At 36.7% G+C, this 17,213-nt stretch overlaps 1 protein-coding gene across 2 annotated transcripts; it reads left to right on the forward strand.

The window, feature by feature from the left end:
* The first annotated feature begins 1,067 nt into the window (after positions 1 to 1,067).
* LOC127127842 (serine carboxypeptidase-like 20) lies at positions 1,068 to 11,840 on the forward strand. 2 transcript variants are annotated; one of them, XM_051057121.1, is made up of 12 exons: positions 1,068 to 1,382; positions 1,492 to 1,568; positions 1,654 to 1,776; positions 1,873 to 1,975; positions 2,076 to 2,113; positions 2,206 to 2,307; positions 2,414 to 2,494; positions 2,625 to 2,873; positions 2,965 to 3,156; positions 11,411 to 11,520; positions 11,625 to 11,670; positions 11,754 to 11,840. In XM_051057121.1, the coding sequence occupies exons 1-12, from the start codon at positions 1,106 to 1,108 to the stop codon at positions 11,835 to 11,837; spliced, it is 1,482 nt and encodes a 493-aa protein (XP_050913078.1). In that variant the 5' UTR covers positions 1,068 to 1,105; the 3' UTR covers positions 11,838 to 11,840. The 2 variants fall into 2 exon arrangements, with proteins under 2 accessions (XP_050913078.1, XP_050913076.1); XM_051057119.1 differs by lacking the exons at positions 11,411 to 11,520; positions 11,625 to 11,670; positions 11,754 to 11,840 and adding an exon at positions 3,234 to 3,518 and having other exon boundaries at positions 1,070 to 1,382; positions 2,965 to 3,152.
* Positions 11,841 to 17,213: the final 5,373 nt, after the last annotated feature.

Genomic DNA, 17,213 nt, shown 5'->3' on the forward strand with positions numbered 1-17,213 from the left:
ACAAAAACTATTTTATATTTATAATATATCAAAATTAAAGTACATAAATAATAAGAGGTTAAAGGTAGTGCATTGTCGATGTAAAAAAGTATTACACTGACATTCAATCAAAATATTTTATATTGTCAAATCAGAACAGTATTTTAAAAATAAAAATGTGATATGATGGGATACACAAATCTCCTTGGTTGACCGTGTAAAAATATTTTATACGGTACATAATCTTTTTTCTCAAATAATAATATCTGATATATAATATATATATTAATCAAATAATACGTAGTACTAAGTTAGATGTATATCTTTTTACTTATATAGTTATATAATATGTGAATACTTCATTATAAAGTTTTTGTAGTAAGAATTTACAATCCTCAATAATAAAATAATTTTATTACATATCATATAGCATTTTTTTTTCTTTCGTACTCTGGTTTTCAAGAAAAGGGGTCTCTAATAACTTAGAATTTGTGCCAAAAGATTATGATACTTATCAAACATTATTTTTATCAAGAATCAAACTCAGAAGCCCCCAACCTTTACATATTATTTTGTATAGCTTACCTAACATGTTTTATTTCGATGGAATAACTAATAATATATTATTAATAATAAATTATATATATATATATATATATATATATATATATATATATATATATATATATATATAAAAAGAAACTTTATTTTAGGATTCTTTTCATAATCAACTATTCAATGAATGTTTTATTGCCTAAATTTTATATATTGTATTTAAATGTAATTTTATAGTATCAAAGATTATATGTAGACCAAATACATATAAAAACCAAATACAACACTATTCAATAAATTAAAAGATTAATTTTTATTTTGTAACATTGACCACCAGAGGATGTAGTTATAGTATATTCATTTTGTAAATGCCACTTTTTCATGATACTACATGGTATGATTATTAATTTATTCCAAAAAAAAAAATTTGGTAATTACTTTCCATAAATTGTTGGATTTGGATATATTCATGAATCTTGAAACCTTCCCTTTGACAGCTTTACATCAAATCCCTATGGATATTTTCTTCTATAAATAGTGTTAATTACACTGTCCCTTCATTACATTCAAGATGAGTAACTTGTACTTGATCTTGCTTAACATTTTCTTAACCTTTGTGGTGACACATTCAGCCCCTGAAGGGTCTCTTATAACCAATCTTCCAGGCTTCAATGGATCTCTACCTTCAAAGCACTATGGAGGGTATGTAACAATAGATGAAAGTCATGGTAAGAACTTGTATTACTATTTTGTTCAATCAGAAGCTAATTCATCAAAGGTCCCTATTGTTCTATGGCTAAATGGTGGACCAGGATGTTCTAGTTTAGATGGTTTCGTATATGAGCATGGTAAGTCTAATTTCTGCATTGTCCTTTTCATTTTATTATTGTTGCTTACATCAAATAAATTTAGAGTGAAAAAGCAACAATAGTCTCTGAAATTGTTGATGCATTTCAGGTCCTTTTAATTTTGAAAAACCTGTCACCAAGGGAGCCCTGCCCAAGTTGAAACTCAACCCATACAGCTGGTCAAAGGTTATATTTTTTTTACCTATGGAAATAGGAAAAAAAATTATTTATTTGATGTAATTCATCTAACAATAAATGTGATTATTTTTAGGTGTCTAATGTTATATATTTGGACTCTCCAGCTGGAGTAGGATTTTCGTATTCAAAAAATGTATCTGATTATAAAACTGGAGATAAACAGACGGCAGCGGACATACATACTTTTCTCCTTAAAGTAACCAAAAAAAGCATGACTCAAAATTTATGTATACCTTTAATTATTATTCTTACCATATTGTTAACATATCTACTTTATTTTTGAACAAACAAGTGGTTTGAATTATATCCTGAGTTTCTTGCAAACCCCTTATACCTTGCTGGGGAATCTTATGCTGGAGTTTATGTGCCTACTCTTGCTGATAAAGTAGTAAAAGGTATTAATAAATGTGGTTATGTCATGAAAATGTTGAATTAAATTAATGTACTAGAAAAATAATAACTAATATGCATTAGTATTTGCTTGATGTTGTTTAGGAATTGAAGCTGGTATCAAACCCAAACTGAATTTTAAGGTATATATTTTGCCATTCAGTGATTATACATTATAATAGTTTTTTATTATTATTATTTTGTTGCTTTAATCCATGGTGATTTGAATGTGTAGGGTTATTTGATTGGAAATCCTGTTGCTGATCCAATATTTGATGGCAATGCTCTTGTTCCTTTTGCACACGGAATGGGTCTTATCTCTGATCAAATATTTGAGGTAAAATTAAAAATATAATATTTGAGAGTCTTACATTGAATTTCATATAAAAAAAATAAAAGTGTTTGATTTTTTTAATTTCCATGCTCTATGTTATGTGTTACAGAACACAACAAAAACATGCAATGGGACTTTCTATCCACCAGATTCCGTTGCGTGCAGCAATTTATTGTTAAAAATAGACAGTGTAAGTAAAAATAACAAACACATTTCTGCTTTTATATCCGTAGGATACCAGATTGATCCTCCAAACACACTCTAAAATTTAATATTTATATAGCACTTAATCATGATTATTTTTTATTTATTTATTTTAGATAATCCATCACTTAAACATATATGACATTTTAGAACCATGTTATCATGGTGATGATACAGAAGAGAATCAGAAAAACAAATCTAAGTTGCCATTAAGCTTTAGGCAATTGGGCAAAACTGAAAAATCTCTTCCTGTAAGAAAAAGGATGTTTGGTCGAGCTTGGCCTTATGGAGCTATTGTGAAAGATGGAATTGTTCCATCTTGGCCACAACTTAACAGCAAAAGTCTCATTGCTCCCCCTTGCTTTGTAAGTTACAGTACTTTTATTCTTAATGGTTCATATTTATGGATACATTTCTTTGATGAGTTTTAGTAACAAAATCCGTGGTTACGTTCAGGACGATGAGATTGCTATGGTATGGTTGAACAATCCAGATGTGAGAAAAGCTATTCACGCTGCGGAGAAAAGTGTAGTTAGTGATTGGAACTTATGCACGGACCAACTTGAATACGATCATGATCTAGGGAGTATGATCCCTTACCACAAGAATCTTACTTCCAAAGGATACTCGGCATTGATATTTAGGTTAATCTTCCAACATAACATTGTTTTAGGTTTATTCTTATAAAGTCACAACATTCTTATCATATTGTTTTTTTTTTGCAGTGGTGATCATTGTAACACCCTTCTAAAATACCCCAAAAGTTTAATTAAAATAACAACATATATCAATCAGAGTAAATATGCAATTAAGGGTGTCACACAATTACTTCACACCATTCACCATGATAACTGTCATGCTCTTTTATTAATTCAAAACATAAAGCATTTGCACAATACGCAGCGGATAGAGATTAAATCAATCATGCAAAACATGTAGCATATTACATGTAAACTGGTTCACAACCAACAATAAAACATTTAAAACATCCCATCCCGATGTTACATCTACCAGAGCATGACCCACTAAGGAACTACACTAGACTTCAAGCACTAGCTCCTACTCAATCACTGCTCGTTACCTGAAAAATAGTTGTAAGGGTGAGTTCCTCAATCGATATAATAAGCATTATAAAATATCATGCAATGTTAAGTAATTTAACACATTTCATCACCCTAATCATAACACAGATTCAGTAACGGCACATCAACTCAAACATCATACTCAACACCAACATAAAGCACACGTATAATCTCAATTCATACTCAACACCAACACAAAACACACGTATAATATTGGAATACATTCATTCATATTATACGCCATACATACATTATGCAATGAGACTCCATGCATGCGGTACCGACTATTCGTGAACATATAGTTCAACTTCACCGACCAAATCCAGGTACGGCTACCAAGCTCACTAGTCCCACTCATTTGTTACCTAGTGACTCACATCACTAATTCCTCACCATGGGAATTAGCTACCACCCCAAGGGCCATGCTATGCACGCTAATCACCTAGCATGCAAACATCAACAACAGTCCAAAATGACTAACATCACTAATTCCTCACCATGGGAATTAGCTACCACCATAAGGCCACATTATGCTATGCCAAATCACCTAGCATGCAACATCAACAACAATCCACAATGGACATATGCTCACACTCTAAGCCATAAAACAGTCCATCCACAATTACATACATAATATATACATTCACAACATTATGCATATTTTCACACATCATCAGCATATTTATCACATAATCATATTATGTCATGCCAAATAATTCAGTCACAGTATTAGCACACTCTACTAATACCTATCCTACTCAAAACAACGGGAAATAATCCCTAATATATCACACATCGATATAGGTCAATCACCAATTATGTTCACAACATTAAAATATCAATTTTTCCAATTTCCAACAGTGTTAACCGGTTAACGCCCTGGGTTAACCGGTTAACGCAGGACAAAACACGCTTCCTGGCCAATTTTAACAGTGTTAACCGGTTAACGCCCTGGGTTAACCGGTTAACGCAGACAGAACAACAATTTCTCAGAAATCACAATAGTGTTAACCGGTTAACACCCTGGGTTAACCGGTTAACGCAGACAAAACAGCAATTTTTCACAATTCATAACAGTGTTAACCGGTTAACACCCTGGGTTAACCGGTTAACGCAAGACAGAAAGCTGTTCCTGCGCTAACACGAAGCAGAATGCAGAATTCTCCGCATTTTCCGCCGTTGGAGGACTTCCGGGCCTCCGATTCCAATTCCGTAAGAAGCTACGTTTTCGGAAAATCACTACCCATCCAATTACAGATTCAATTTCAGTTTTAACACAACTTATCCAACACAATTTTTCAGCATTCAACATCCCAATTAGGGTCAAATCAACGGTTCATCACTACCCATTACATGTTAACCCATAATACCCATTAAACGACGATAAACTCCCCTTGCCTGAGTTAATCCGGCGAATCTTTAAGCTTCAAGCTTTTCTCTTCTCCAACCTTCTTCCTCTTGCTCTGTCTCTTTGCCCTTTTCCTCTTTTCAGCCGCTTCTCTGCTTTTCACGTGAAACCCTTTCTTTACCAAATGGGACTCTTTTTCTTATTTCCAACTTATATATATTTTCCAATAATTATTATTCCAATAATAATAATAATAATCCAATAATTCCAATTATTTAATTAAATTAATAAATATAATATTAACTTAAATTAAATAATTATCTTATTTTTATCGGGGTGTTACAACTCTCCCCCACTAAAAGAGTTTTCGTCCTCGAAAACATACCTCAAGCGAATAACTCCGGATAAGACTCCTTCATCTGACTCTCAAGTTCCCATGTCACATTGCCACCTGCTGGTCCTCCCCAAGCTACCTTTACCAAAGCAATCTCTTTACCCCGCAACTGCTTCAACTCTCGATCCTCGATCCTCATAGGTGATGTTTCAACAGTCAGGTTATCTCTCACCTGTACATCATCTATTTGGACTACATGCGACGGATCAGGAATGTACCTCCTCAACTGAGACACATGAAAAACCTCATGCAAATTCGCAAGTGACGGCGGTAAAGCGATACGATAGGCTACCTCCTCTATCCTCTCCAAAATCTGATAAGGACCAATAAATCGAGGTGTCAACTTCTTCGACTTCAAAGCTCGACCAACCCCAGTTATCGGAGTAACCCGAAGAAACACATGATCTCCCTCTTGGAACTCAAGTGACTTCCTCCTCTTGTCGTGATAACTCTTCTGACGACTCTGAGCAATCCTCATCTTCTCCTGAATCATCTTAATCTTTTCCGTAGTTTGTTGAACAATCTCCGGTCCAACCACAGCACTCTCACCGGACTCATACCAACATAAAGGTGTCCGACATCTCCTACCATACAAAGCTTCAAACGGTGCCATACCAATGCTCGAATGAAAACTATTGTTGTAGGTAAACTCAATCAAAGGTAAATAACAATCCCAAGCACCTCCCTTTTCCAAAACACAAGCCCTCAAAAGATCCTCCAGTGATTGAATTGTCCTCTCAGTCTGACCATCAGTCTGAGGATGATATGCAGAACTCAATCTCAGCTTAGTTCCCAAAGCCCTCTGCAAACCTTCCTAGAACTTCGATGTAAATCTAGGATCTCTGTCCGAAACAATACTCGACGGAATACCGTGCAAACTCACAATCTTCTCAATATACAACTCAGCTAATCTCTCTAACGGATAATCCATTCTGATCGGAATGAAATGAGCCGATTTTGTCAATCTGTCAACAATCACCCAAATAGCTTCAAAATTCTTAATTGTCCTCGGTAAACCAGAAACAAAATCCATACTGATACTATCCCACTTCCACTCTGGAATAACCAACGGTTGCATTAGCCCAGATGGCTTCTGATGCTCAATCTTTGACTTCTGACAAGTCAAACAGGAATAAACAAAACTCGCAATTTCTCTTTTCATTCCCGGCCACCAAAATAACTTTTTCAAATCATGATACATCTTCGTAGCCCCGGGATGAATACTCAGGCCACTACGATGTCCTTCCTCAAGAATACTCTTCTTAAGTTCGGTAACATCCGGAATACACACCCGATTACCAAATTTCAAAACACCATTCTCATCAACTCTGAATTCACCACCTTGACCTTGATTCACTAGAGTCAACTTATCAACCAAAAGCACATCGGATTTCTGACCCTCTCTAATCTCATCCAGAATACCACTCGTTAACTTCAACATTCCCAATTTAACACTATTGTGAGTACTCTCACACACCAAACTCAAGTCTCTAAACTGCTCAATTAAATCCAATTCCTTAACCATTAACATAGACATATGCAATGATTTCCGACTCAATGCATCAGCCACCACGTTTGCTTTACCCGGATGGTAATTCAAACCAAAGTCATAATCCTTCAGAAACTCTAACCATCTCCTCTGTCTCATATTCAGCTCTTTCTGATCAAACAAATACTTTAAACTTTTATGGTCACTGAAAACCTCAAATCTTGACCCATACAAGTAATGCCTCCACAACTTCAGAACAAAACCACAGCTGCCAACTCTAAATCGTGTGTCGGATAGTTCCTCTCATGAACCCTCAGCTGTCTCGAAGCATAAGCTATAACCTGCTTATTCTGCATCAACACACCACCCAAGCCCAACAATGACGCATCACAGAAAACCTCAAATAGTTCTGACGGACTCGGTAATATCAGAATAGGAGCAGTAGTTAACCTTCTCTTTAACTCTTGGAAACCTTCTTCACATTTTGAGTCCCAAACAAACGCTTGCCCCTTTCTAGTCAACATCGTCAACGGTAACGCCAACTTAGAAAATCCCTCAATGAACTTCCTATAGTAACCAGCCAAACCAAGGAAACTTCGAATCTCAGCAACAGACTTCGGAGCTTCCCACTGAGATACCGCTTCTATCTTAGAAGGATCAACAGCAACACCACCTCTTGAAATCACATGACCAAGAAAACTAACTTCTTCTAACCAACAACACCGGTGCACCCCACGGTGACACACTCGGACGAATAAATTTCTTATCCAACAGATCTTCCAATTGACTCTTCAATTCAGTTAACTCAACAGCAGACATACGGTACGGAGCCATCGATATCGGCCTAGTACCAGGTACCAAATCAATCGAGAACTCAACTTCGCGCTCTGGCGGTAATTCATTCACTTCTTCAGGAAACACATCAGGAAAATCACACACCACAGCTAGATCGCAAATCACCAGTTTATCTTTAGCCTCCAAAGTCGCTAACAGCATAAACAACTTTGCCCCATCTGCTACTGCCTCATTCACCTGCCTTGCTGATAGAAACAAACTCTTTCCTTCCTCAATCTCAGGAAAGATCACAGTCTTATCAAAACAGTTGATATAAACTCGGTTAAACACCAACCAGTTCATACCCAAGATAACATCAATCTGCACTAGTGGAAGACACACGAGGTCCATCCCAAAGTCTCTACCAAAAATACTCAAAGGACAATTTAAACAAACTGAAGTAGTAGTCACTGAACCCTTCGCAGGAGTATCAATCACCATACTTCCATGCATCTCAGATATCTCTAATTTAAGTTTCACAGCACAATCCAAAGATATAAAGGAATGAGTCGCACCTATGTCAATAATAGCTACAAGAGGAAAGCCATTAATATAACACGTACCTCGGATCAAACGATCATCTGCATAAGTCTCAGAACCCGGTAAAGCAAAGACCTTGCCTCCCGACTGATTCTCTTTCTTCGGCTTAGGACACTGTGGACTGATATGACCCACCTCTCCACAGTTGAAACAAGTCATAGTCTTCAACCGGCACTCTGCAGCCAAGTGACCACCTTTTCCACACTTGAAACACTTCTTCTCAGCACTGGTACACTCATGGATACGATGTCCAGCCTGACCACATCTGTAACACTTAGCAGGGGCACTGGAGTCTCCCCCACTAGGCCTCTTCATCCCACTCTGTCTCTGGAAACCTTTGCCAACTGCATACGGTTTCCCACGATCATTCTGATTCTTGCCTTTCCTATCAACCCTTTGCTGATAGCTCTCTGCTCTAGCCTTGGTATCCTGTTCAAAAATCCTGCAACAGTCAACCAAATCAGAAAACACTCTGATCCGCTGATACCCAATAGCCTGCTTGATCTCGGGACGTAACCCGTTCTCAAACTTCACACATTTCGAAAATTCCCCAGTAGCCTCATCATAGGGAGTGTAATACTTCGACAGCTCTGTGAACTTAGCAGCATACTCAGTAACAGACCGGTTGCCTTGCTTCAATTCTAAGAACTCTATCTCTCTCCTTCCTCTGACATCCTCTGGAAGGTACTTCCTCAGAAATCTCTCTCTGAACACCGCCCAAGTGACCTCAGCACTCCCGGCAGCTTCCAACTCAGTGCGGGTAGCAACCCACCAATCATCTGCTTCCTCTGACAGCATATGCGTACCGAACCTGACCTTCTGGTTATCGGCACACTCAGTCACTCGGAAGATCCTCTCGATCTCCTTCAACCACTTCTGAGCACCATCTGGATCGTATGCTCCCTTGAACATTGGAGGATTGTTCTTCTGGAACTCACTCAGTTGACGAGCAGCTCCCATTCCCACAACATTCGGATTCCCTCCAAGTACTCCAGCTAGCATACCCAGAGCCTCAGCAATCGCAGCATCATCTCTACCTCTTTCAGCCATCTCTATTCTGAAAACCCAACAAGCTAAAACAATAAGTACTGATAGGGTTACACAACACCTATCACGTACAGGGAAACAGAATAATTACGACTTGACTCGACCGACTATGCTCTGATACCACTAATGTAACACCCTTCTAAAATACCCCAAAAGTTTAATTAAAATAACAACATATATCAATCAGAGTAAATATGCAATTAAGGGTGTCACATAATTACTTCACACCATTCACCATGATAACTGTCATGCTCTTTTATTAATTCAAAACATAAAGCATTTGCACAATACGCAGCGGATAGAGATTAAATCAATCATGCAAAACATGTAGCATATTACATGTAAACTGGTTCACAACCAACAATAAAACATTTAAAACATCCCATCCCGATGTTACATCTACCAGAGCATGACCCACTAAGGAACTACACTAGACTTCAAGCACTAGCTCCTACTCAATCACTGCTCGTTACCTGAAAAATAGTTGTAAGGGTGAGTTCCTCAATCGATATAATAAGCATTATAAAATATCATGCAATGTTAAGTAATTTAACACATTTCATCACCCTAATCATAACACACATTCAGTAACGGCACATCAACTCAAACATCATACTCAACACCAACATAAAGCACACGTATAATCTCAATTCATACTCAACACCAACACAAAACACACGTATAATATTGGAATACATCCATTCATATTATACGCCATACATACATTATGCAATGAGACTCCATGCATGCGGTACCAACTATTCGTGAACATATAGTTCAACTTCACCGACCAAATCCAGGTACGGCTACCAAGCTCACTAGTCCCACTCATTTGAGACCTAGTGACTCACATCACTAATTCCTCACCATGGGAATTAGCTACCACCCCAAGGGCCATGCTATGCACGCTAATCACCTAGCATGCAAACATCAACAACAGTCCAAAATGACTAACATCACTAATTCCTCACCATGGGAATTAGCTACCACCATAAGGCCACATTATGCTATGCCAAATCACCTAGCATGCAACATCAACAACAATCCACAATGGACATATGCTCACACTCTAAGCCATAAAACAGTCCATCCACAATTACATACATAATATATACATTCACAACATTATGCATATTTTCACACATCATCAGCATATTTATCACATAATCATATTATGTCATGCCAAATAATTCAGTCACAGTATTAGCACACTCTACTAATACCTATCCTACTCAAAACAACGGGAAATAATCCCTAATACATCACACACCGATATAGGCCAATCACCAATTATGTTCACAACATTAAAATATCAATTTTTCCAATTTCCAACAGTGTTAACCGGTTAACGCCCTGGGTTAACCGGTTAACGCAGGACAGAACACGCTTCCTGGCCAATTTTAACAGTGTTAACCGGTGAACGCCCTGGGTTAACCGGTTAACGCAGACAGAACAGCAATTTCTCAGAAATCACAATAGTGTTAACCGGTTAACACCCTGGGTTAACCGGTTAACGCAGACAAAACAGCAATTTTTCACAATTCATAACAGTGTTAACCGGTTAACACTCTGGGTTAACCGGTTAACGCAAGACAGAAAGCTGTTCCTGCGCTAACACGAAGCAGAATGCAGAATTCTCCGCATTTTCCGCCGTTGGAGGACTTCCGGACCTCCGATTCCAATTCCGTAAGAAGCTACATTTTCGGAAAATCACTACCCATCCAATTACAGATTCAATTTCAGTTTTAACACAACTTATCCAACACAATTTTTCAGCATTCAACATCCCAATTAGGGTCAAATCAACGGTTCATCACTACCCATTACATGTTAACCCATAATACCCATTAAACGACGATAAACCCCCCTTACCTGAGTTAATCCGGCGAATCTTTAAGCTTCAAGCTTTTCTCTTCTCCAACCTTCTTCCTCTTGCTCTGTCTCTTTGCCCTTTTCCTCTTTTCAGCCGCTTCTCTGCTTTTCACGTGAAACCCTTTCTTTACCAAATGGGACTCTTTTTCTTATTTCCAACTTATATATATTTTCCAATAATTATTATTCCAATAATAATAATAATAATAATCCAATAATTCCAATTATTTAATTAAATTAATAAATATAATATTAACTTAAATTAAATAATTATCTTATTTTTATCGGGGTGTTACAATCATGATATGTGTGTCCCATTTACCGGAACGGAAGCATGGACAAGATCACTTGGATATAAGATTGTTGATGAATGGAGACCATGGTTAATCGAAGATCAAGTTGTAGGGTGAGTTTGCAATTAAATGGACTTAGAGTTCCACTTGTTATCAAAGCTCATTAAAGTTTAATATGAATAGGTAAAGGTTGAGTAAATTTTCTGTCTGATTGCAGGTTTACACAAGGATATGCCAATCATCTCAGATTTCTGACGGTAAAGGTGTGTATATAAAAATGTAATTACTATATAAGTTAATTTAGATTCATATAGTTTTGATATGAAATTTAATAATATTTTTACAGGGATCTGGACATACTGTTCCGGAATATAAGCCAGCGGAGGCATTGTACTTTTACACACATTTTTTGGATGGAACTCCTATATAAGAAATAAAAATGTAGAAAGATAGAGAAATAGAGAAATAGATGAGTGAAATAATCTTTTTGTATCTTTCAAACATAACACCTTTATTATTATTACTATGTGTTTCTATTATTAGGAGTGTTTCTATTATTAGGAATATGACTTGGTATATAGTCTCCATTTAATAAAGGCTTCTAATGTGGTGATTTTTATTTTAGGTTTTTCTATTTTTAAGTCAATTGTAATGCTATATATATATATATAGCAAACTTTTATTCCGAATAATAACAAGGCATTCTCTCTTATATTTTATATAGTAGTTATTAGTTTTTAACAATTGGTATCAGAGCTCCATTACTGAGGCCTGATCCATACTGAGTGTGTGTGAGAGAAACCATTGGAGTAAAAAAAAGGTGTGTAGGAAGAAAAAAATTGTAATTTTCTTTAAAGTGGAAGGAGTTCGGGAGAATGGCGGAAAGTGATAATAGTAGTTTCGCTCAGTCGGCAATTCCCAAGTTTGATGGTCATTATGATCATTGGGCGATGTTGATGGCAAATTTTCTCCGTTCAAAAGATTATTAGGATCTCATTGAGAATGGGATATTAGTTATGGCAACAGGAATAGAGCCAACAGAGGAGCAACAAAAATTGATTAAAGAGCAAAAGTTAAAGGACTTGAAGGCAAAAAATTACCTTTTTCAAGCAATTTCTCGTGATGTGCTTGACAGAATCCTTAATAAGGACACGTCCAAAAGTATATGGGATTCAATGAAGCAAAAATTTAAGGGTTCAAACCGAGTTAAGAGGGCACAACTGCAAGCTTTACGAAAGGATTTTGAGATTCTTCATATGAAAGAAGGAGAAATTGTTAATTCTTATTTCTCTCGCACTCTAACCATTGCTAACAAAATGAAAGCTCATGGTGAAAGTATGAGTCAAACAATCATCACTGAGAAGATTTTGAGATCAATGGTCTCAAAATTTAATTATGTGGTATGTTCAATTGAAGAATCCAACAACTTGGATACAATGATTATTGATGAGTTGTAAAGTAGTCTTCTTGTTTATGAACAAAGAATGACAAGCAATGTAGAAGAAGGACAAGTTGTTAAGATATCTCATGAAGATAGATATGGAAAAGGAAGAGGTAGAGGCGTGTTTAGAGGAATTCGAGGAAGAGGAAGAGGGCGACAACCCTATAATGAAGGAGTTGTAGAGTGTTTTTGGTGTCATCGGTTAGGACACTACCAATATGAGTGTCCTAATTGGGAGCAGAAGGCCAACTATGCTGAATTTGAAGAGAAAGAAGAAATGAGATATTATTAATGGCCTATGTTGAAATCAAACATGGTGAGAAGGAAGAAGTGTGGTTTCTTGACTCTAGTTGCAGCAGTCATATGAGTGGAAACAAAAAATGGTTCTTAGATTTAGACGAAGGCTTCATACATACTATAAAACTTGGAAATGACAGTAGAATGGATGTTATTGGAAAAGGAAATATTCGTATGCAAGTGAACGAATTTACTCAGGTAATTTCGAATGTTTACTATATTCCTGAGTTAAAGAACAATTTATTGAGCATAGGACAACTACAAGATAAAGGCTTATCTATTTTGATTCAACAAGGGAAATGTATGATATATCATCCAACAAAAGGATTAATTATGGAAACAATCATGAGTAGAAATAAAATGTTCTGTTTGGTAGCTTCCATGATGCCAAATGAGTCTGCATGGTTTCAAAACGTGTCAGAAAATGAATCTTATCTTTGGCATTGTCGCTTTGGTCACTTAAGCTATCAAGGATTGAGGACACTTTTTTATAAGAAAATGGTAAACGGGTTACCTTCAATCCAAATTCCGAAGAAGCTATGTACAGAGTGTTTGATCGGTAAACAACATAGAGATTCTATGTCTAAAAAGACCTTATGGAGAGCATCATATAATCTTCAACTTGTGCATGCAAATATATGTGGACCCATTAAACCAGAATCAAATAGCAACAAAAGGTACTTCCTAATTTTATAAATGATTTTACTCGTAAGACATGGATTTATTTCTTACATGAAAAATCAGAGGCTTTTGCAATGTTCAAAAATTTTAAAGCTTATGTTGAAAAGGAGTCTGGTGCATATATCACATATTTGAGAACAAATATAGGTGGTGAATTTACCTCAAATGAGTTTGAAGAATTTTGCAAAGTTTAAGGCATAAGCAGACAGTTGACTGCAGCTTATACTCCTCAACAAAATGGAGTTGCTGAGAGAAAAAATAGGACGATCATGAACATGGTGCGCTCTATGTTGGTTGAGAAGAAAGTTCCTAAAATGTTTTGGCCCGAAGCTGTAAAAGGGAGTGTGCATATTCTTAATAGATGTCCTACATTAGTTGTACAAAACAAAACTCCAGAAGAGGCATGGAGTGGTGTAAAGCCAACTATTAATTACTTTCGAGTTTTTGGATGTGTGGCTCATGCACATATTCCAGATCAAAAAAGAAGCAAGTTAGATGATAAGAGCAAGAAATGTGTTTTTCTAGGAGTAAGTGATGAATCAAAGGCCTACAAATTATATGATCCACTTTCCAAGAAAATAATCATTAGCAAGGATATGATTTTTGAAGAAATGTATGTTGGAACTGGGACAACAACAAAGATATTTTAGAATGGAAAAATGATTATGAGAATGGCATTCAAGAGAGGGGCAAGAATGGCAATGAAGCGGGGAACAACAATGGCAATGAAGAGGGCGGAAACAATGATGATACAACAAATTCCATTGAATCTAATTCATCTTCTAGTGAATCACACGAGGATGAATCACCAAATATGGTGGAAGGGAGGGTACGAAGAGCACCTTCTTATTTGGAAGATTATGAAACTAGTGAAGGCTTATCTGATGAAGATAACTTGAATGCAATGATGATAATTACAGAAGATGATCCACTCTCATTTGAGGAAGCTAGAAAGAGCAATAAGTAGAGAGACGAAATGAAGGCGAAAATTGAATCAATAGAAAAGAACAAGACTTGGGAGCTTACTATTTTACCAAATGGAATCAAACCAATTGGAGTTAAGTGGATTTATAAAACTAAACTCAATGAGAATGAAGAGATAGATAAGTACAAGGAGAGACTAGTGGCGAAGGGGTATGCACAACAATATGGAGTTGACTACACTGAAGTATTTGCTCCAGTGGCCAGATTGGATACCATTCGATTGATACTTGCTTTGGATGCTCAACACAGTTGGATGTAAATAGTGCATTTCTTCACGGTGAACTTAATGAAGAGGTATTTGTGAAGCAACCATTAGGATATGAGAAGAAAGGTGAAGAAGAAAAAGTTTACAAGCTGAAAAAGGCGTTGTATGGCCTTAAGCAGGCACCAAGAGCATGGTATAGCAAGATAGAAGCATACTTTGTTCGAGAAGGTTTTGAAAAATGTTTTTGTGAACATACATTATTTACAAAAACAAAGGAAGGAAGCAAGTTGTTAATAGTAAGTCTTTATGTTGATGATTTAATATATACCGAGAATGATAGGAGTATGTGTGAAGAATTTAAAAATTCAATGATGATAGAATTTGACATGTCTGATTTGGGAAGAATGCGGTATTTTTTAGGAATTGAGGTAATACAAAATCCAAATAGGATTTTTGTTTGTCAAAGAAGGTATGCTCATGAAGTCTTAGTGAGATTTGGAATGAATAATAGTAATTTAGTGCAGAATCCTATTGTGTCAGAAACAAAGTTATCAAAGAATAATGAAGGAAGCAAAGTTGATGCAACTTTATACATGAATATGGTTGGCAGTTTGATGTATTTGACTGCAACAAGACCTGATTTAATGTATGGAGTAAGTCTCATTAGTAGATTTATGTCTTGTCCAACCGAATCTCACTGGCTTGCAGCAAAAAGGATACTAAGGTACCTCAAAGGTACAATCGAGTTGGGTATTTTTTACAAAAAGGAAGGCAACTAAAACTTGGAGGCATACACTGACAGTGACTTTGCCGGTGATTTGGATGACCGGAGGAGCACTTCTGGATTTGTTTTCTTGCTTGGTTCTGCAGCAGTGTCTTGGTCCTCTAAAATAACCTATTGTGACATTGTCGACTACTGAGGCTGAGTATGTAGTTGCAGCATCGTGTGCTTGCCAATGTCTTTGGTTAAGGAGGGTGTTAGAGAAGCTTGGTCATAAAGAGAAAATGAGCACTATGATTCAATGTGATAATAGCTCTACAATAAAGCTTTCAAAGAATTCAGTTTTTCATGGTAGAAACAAACACATTGATATCAAATTTCATTTTTTGAGAGATTTAGTAAAAGATGGAGTTGTGGAATTAAGCTACTATAATTCTCAAGAACAAGTTGCAGACATAATGACAAAGCCTATAAAGTTAGATCAATATTTGAAACTCCGTAAGATGATGGGAATGATTGAAGCTTCAAAAATAAACTAAATGCATTATGCATATAGTTTAAGGGAGGGAATGTTAAATATTTGTGGTTATTATTATTACTATGTGTTTCTATTATTAGGAATATGACTTGGTATATAGTCTCCACTTAATAAAGGCTTGTAACGTGGTGGCTTTGTAATACCCCAAAGTTTACCCTTTCACTTTTTCATGGAAAGCATGGGATTATTGTTTCATTGCATTAGCATCATACTAGGTCATACTCATTGCATACTGCATTAGTAACTTGGGAAATCGGGGTTTGATTGATCACTCCTTAACCAGAAGGAGCCCACACAAGGCGAGACTGAGAATTGAACTTCATTCCCCAAATATACAAGTCTCAAGGTGGTCTAGGTATATTATGGTGGTCTACAGTTCATCAATGGAAGATTCATAACTCTCATAGTGTGCATCTGCATTTAATCAAAAATTAGGGTGTCATGGCCATCTGCAACAGGAAATGTTTGGTTGGAAGTGAAGGGGCTCATTCATGTCATGTGTCATACCCCAAAATTTGCCCATTAGTATTTCAAGACATTTCAGGGCACTCCGACTCATTTTATGACACTTAAAGGAACAAAGGCCCAACTCGCGAATGACCCAAATTGGCCTACTCGCTACACGCTCACCTAGTGATAATATGAAAGTGGTTTATTTGGAAGCGGAGGAAAAGGGGTGCAAAAAGAAAAGAAAACGAACCGAACAGCAAAGCCCAGCCCAAAGCGCAAGACACAAATGTTGTGCCTGTGACGGACGTCACAGAGGGCGTGACGAGCGTCACGCAACACAGCCTTGTGACGGGCGTCACAGAAGGCGTGACGAGCGTCACGCAACACACCCCTGTGACGGGCGTCACACATGGTGTGACGAACGTCACACCATTCCCCTACTTTGTAGGCGCAGGTAACGCTTCGGAGACTTGAAGATCCGTTGAGGAA

Source organism: Lathyrus oleraceus, chromosome 3 (genome assembly GCF_024323335.1).
Source record: "Lathyrus oleraceus cultivar Zhongwan6 chromosome 3, CAAS_Psat_ZW6_1.0, whole genome shotgun sequence".
NCBI lineage: Eukaryota > Viridiplantae > Streptophyta > Magnoliopsida > Fabales > Fabaceae > Lathyrus > Lathyrus oleraceus.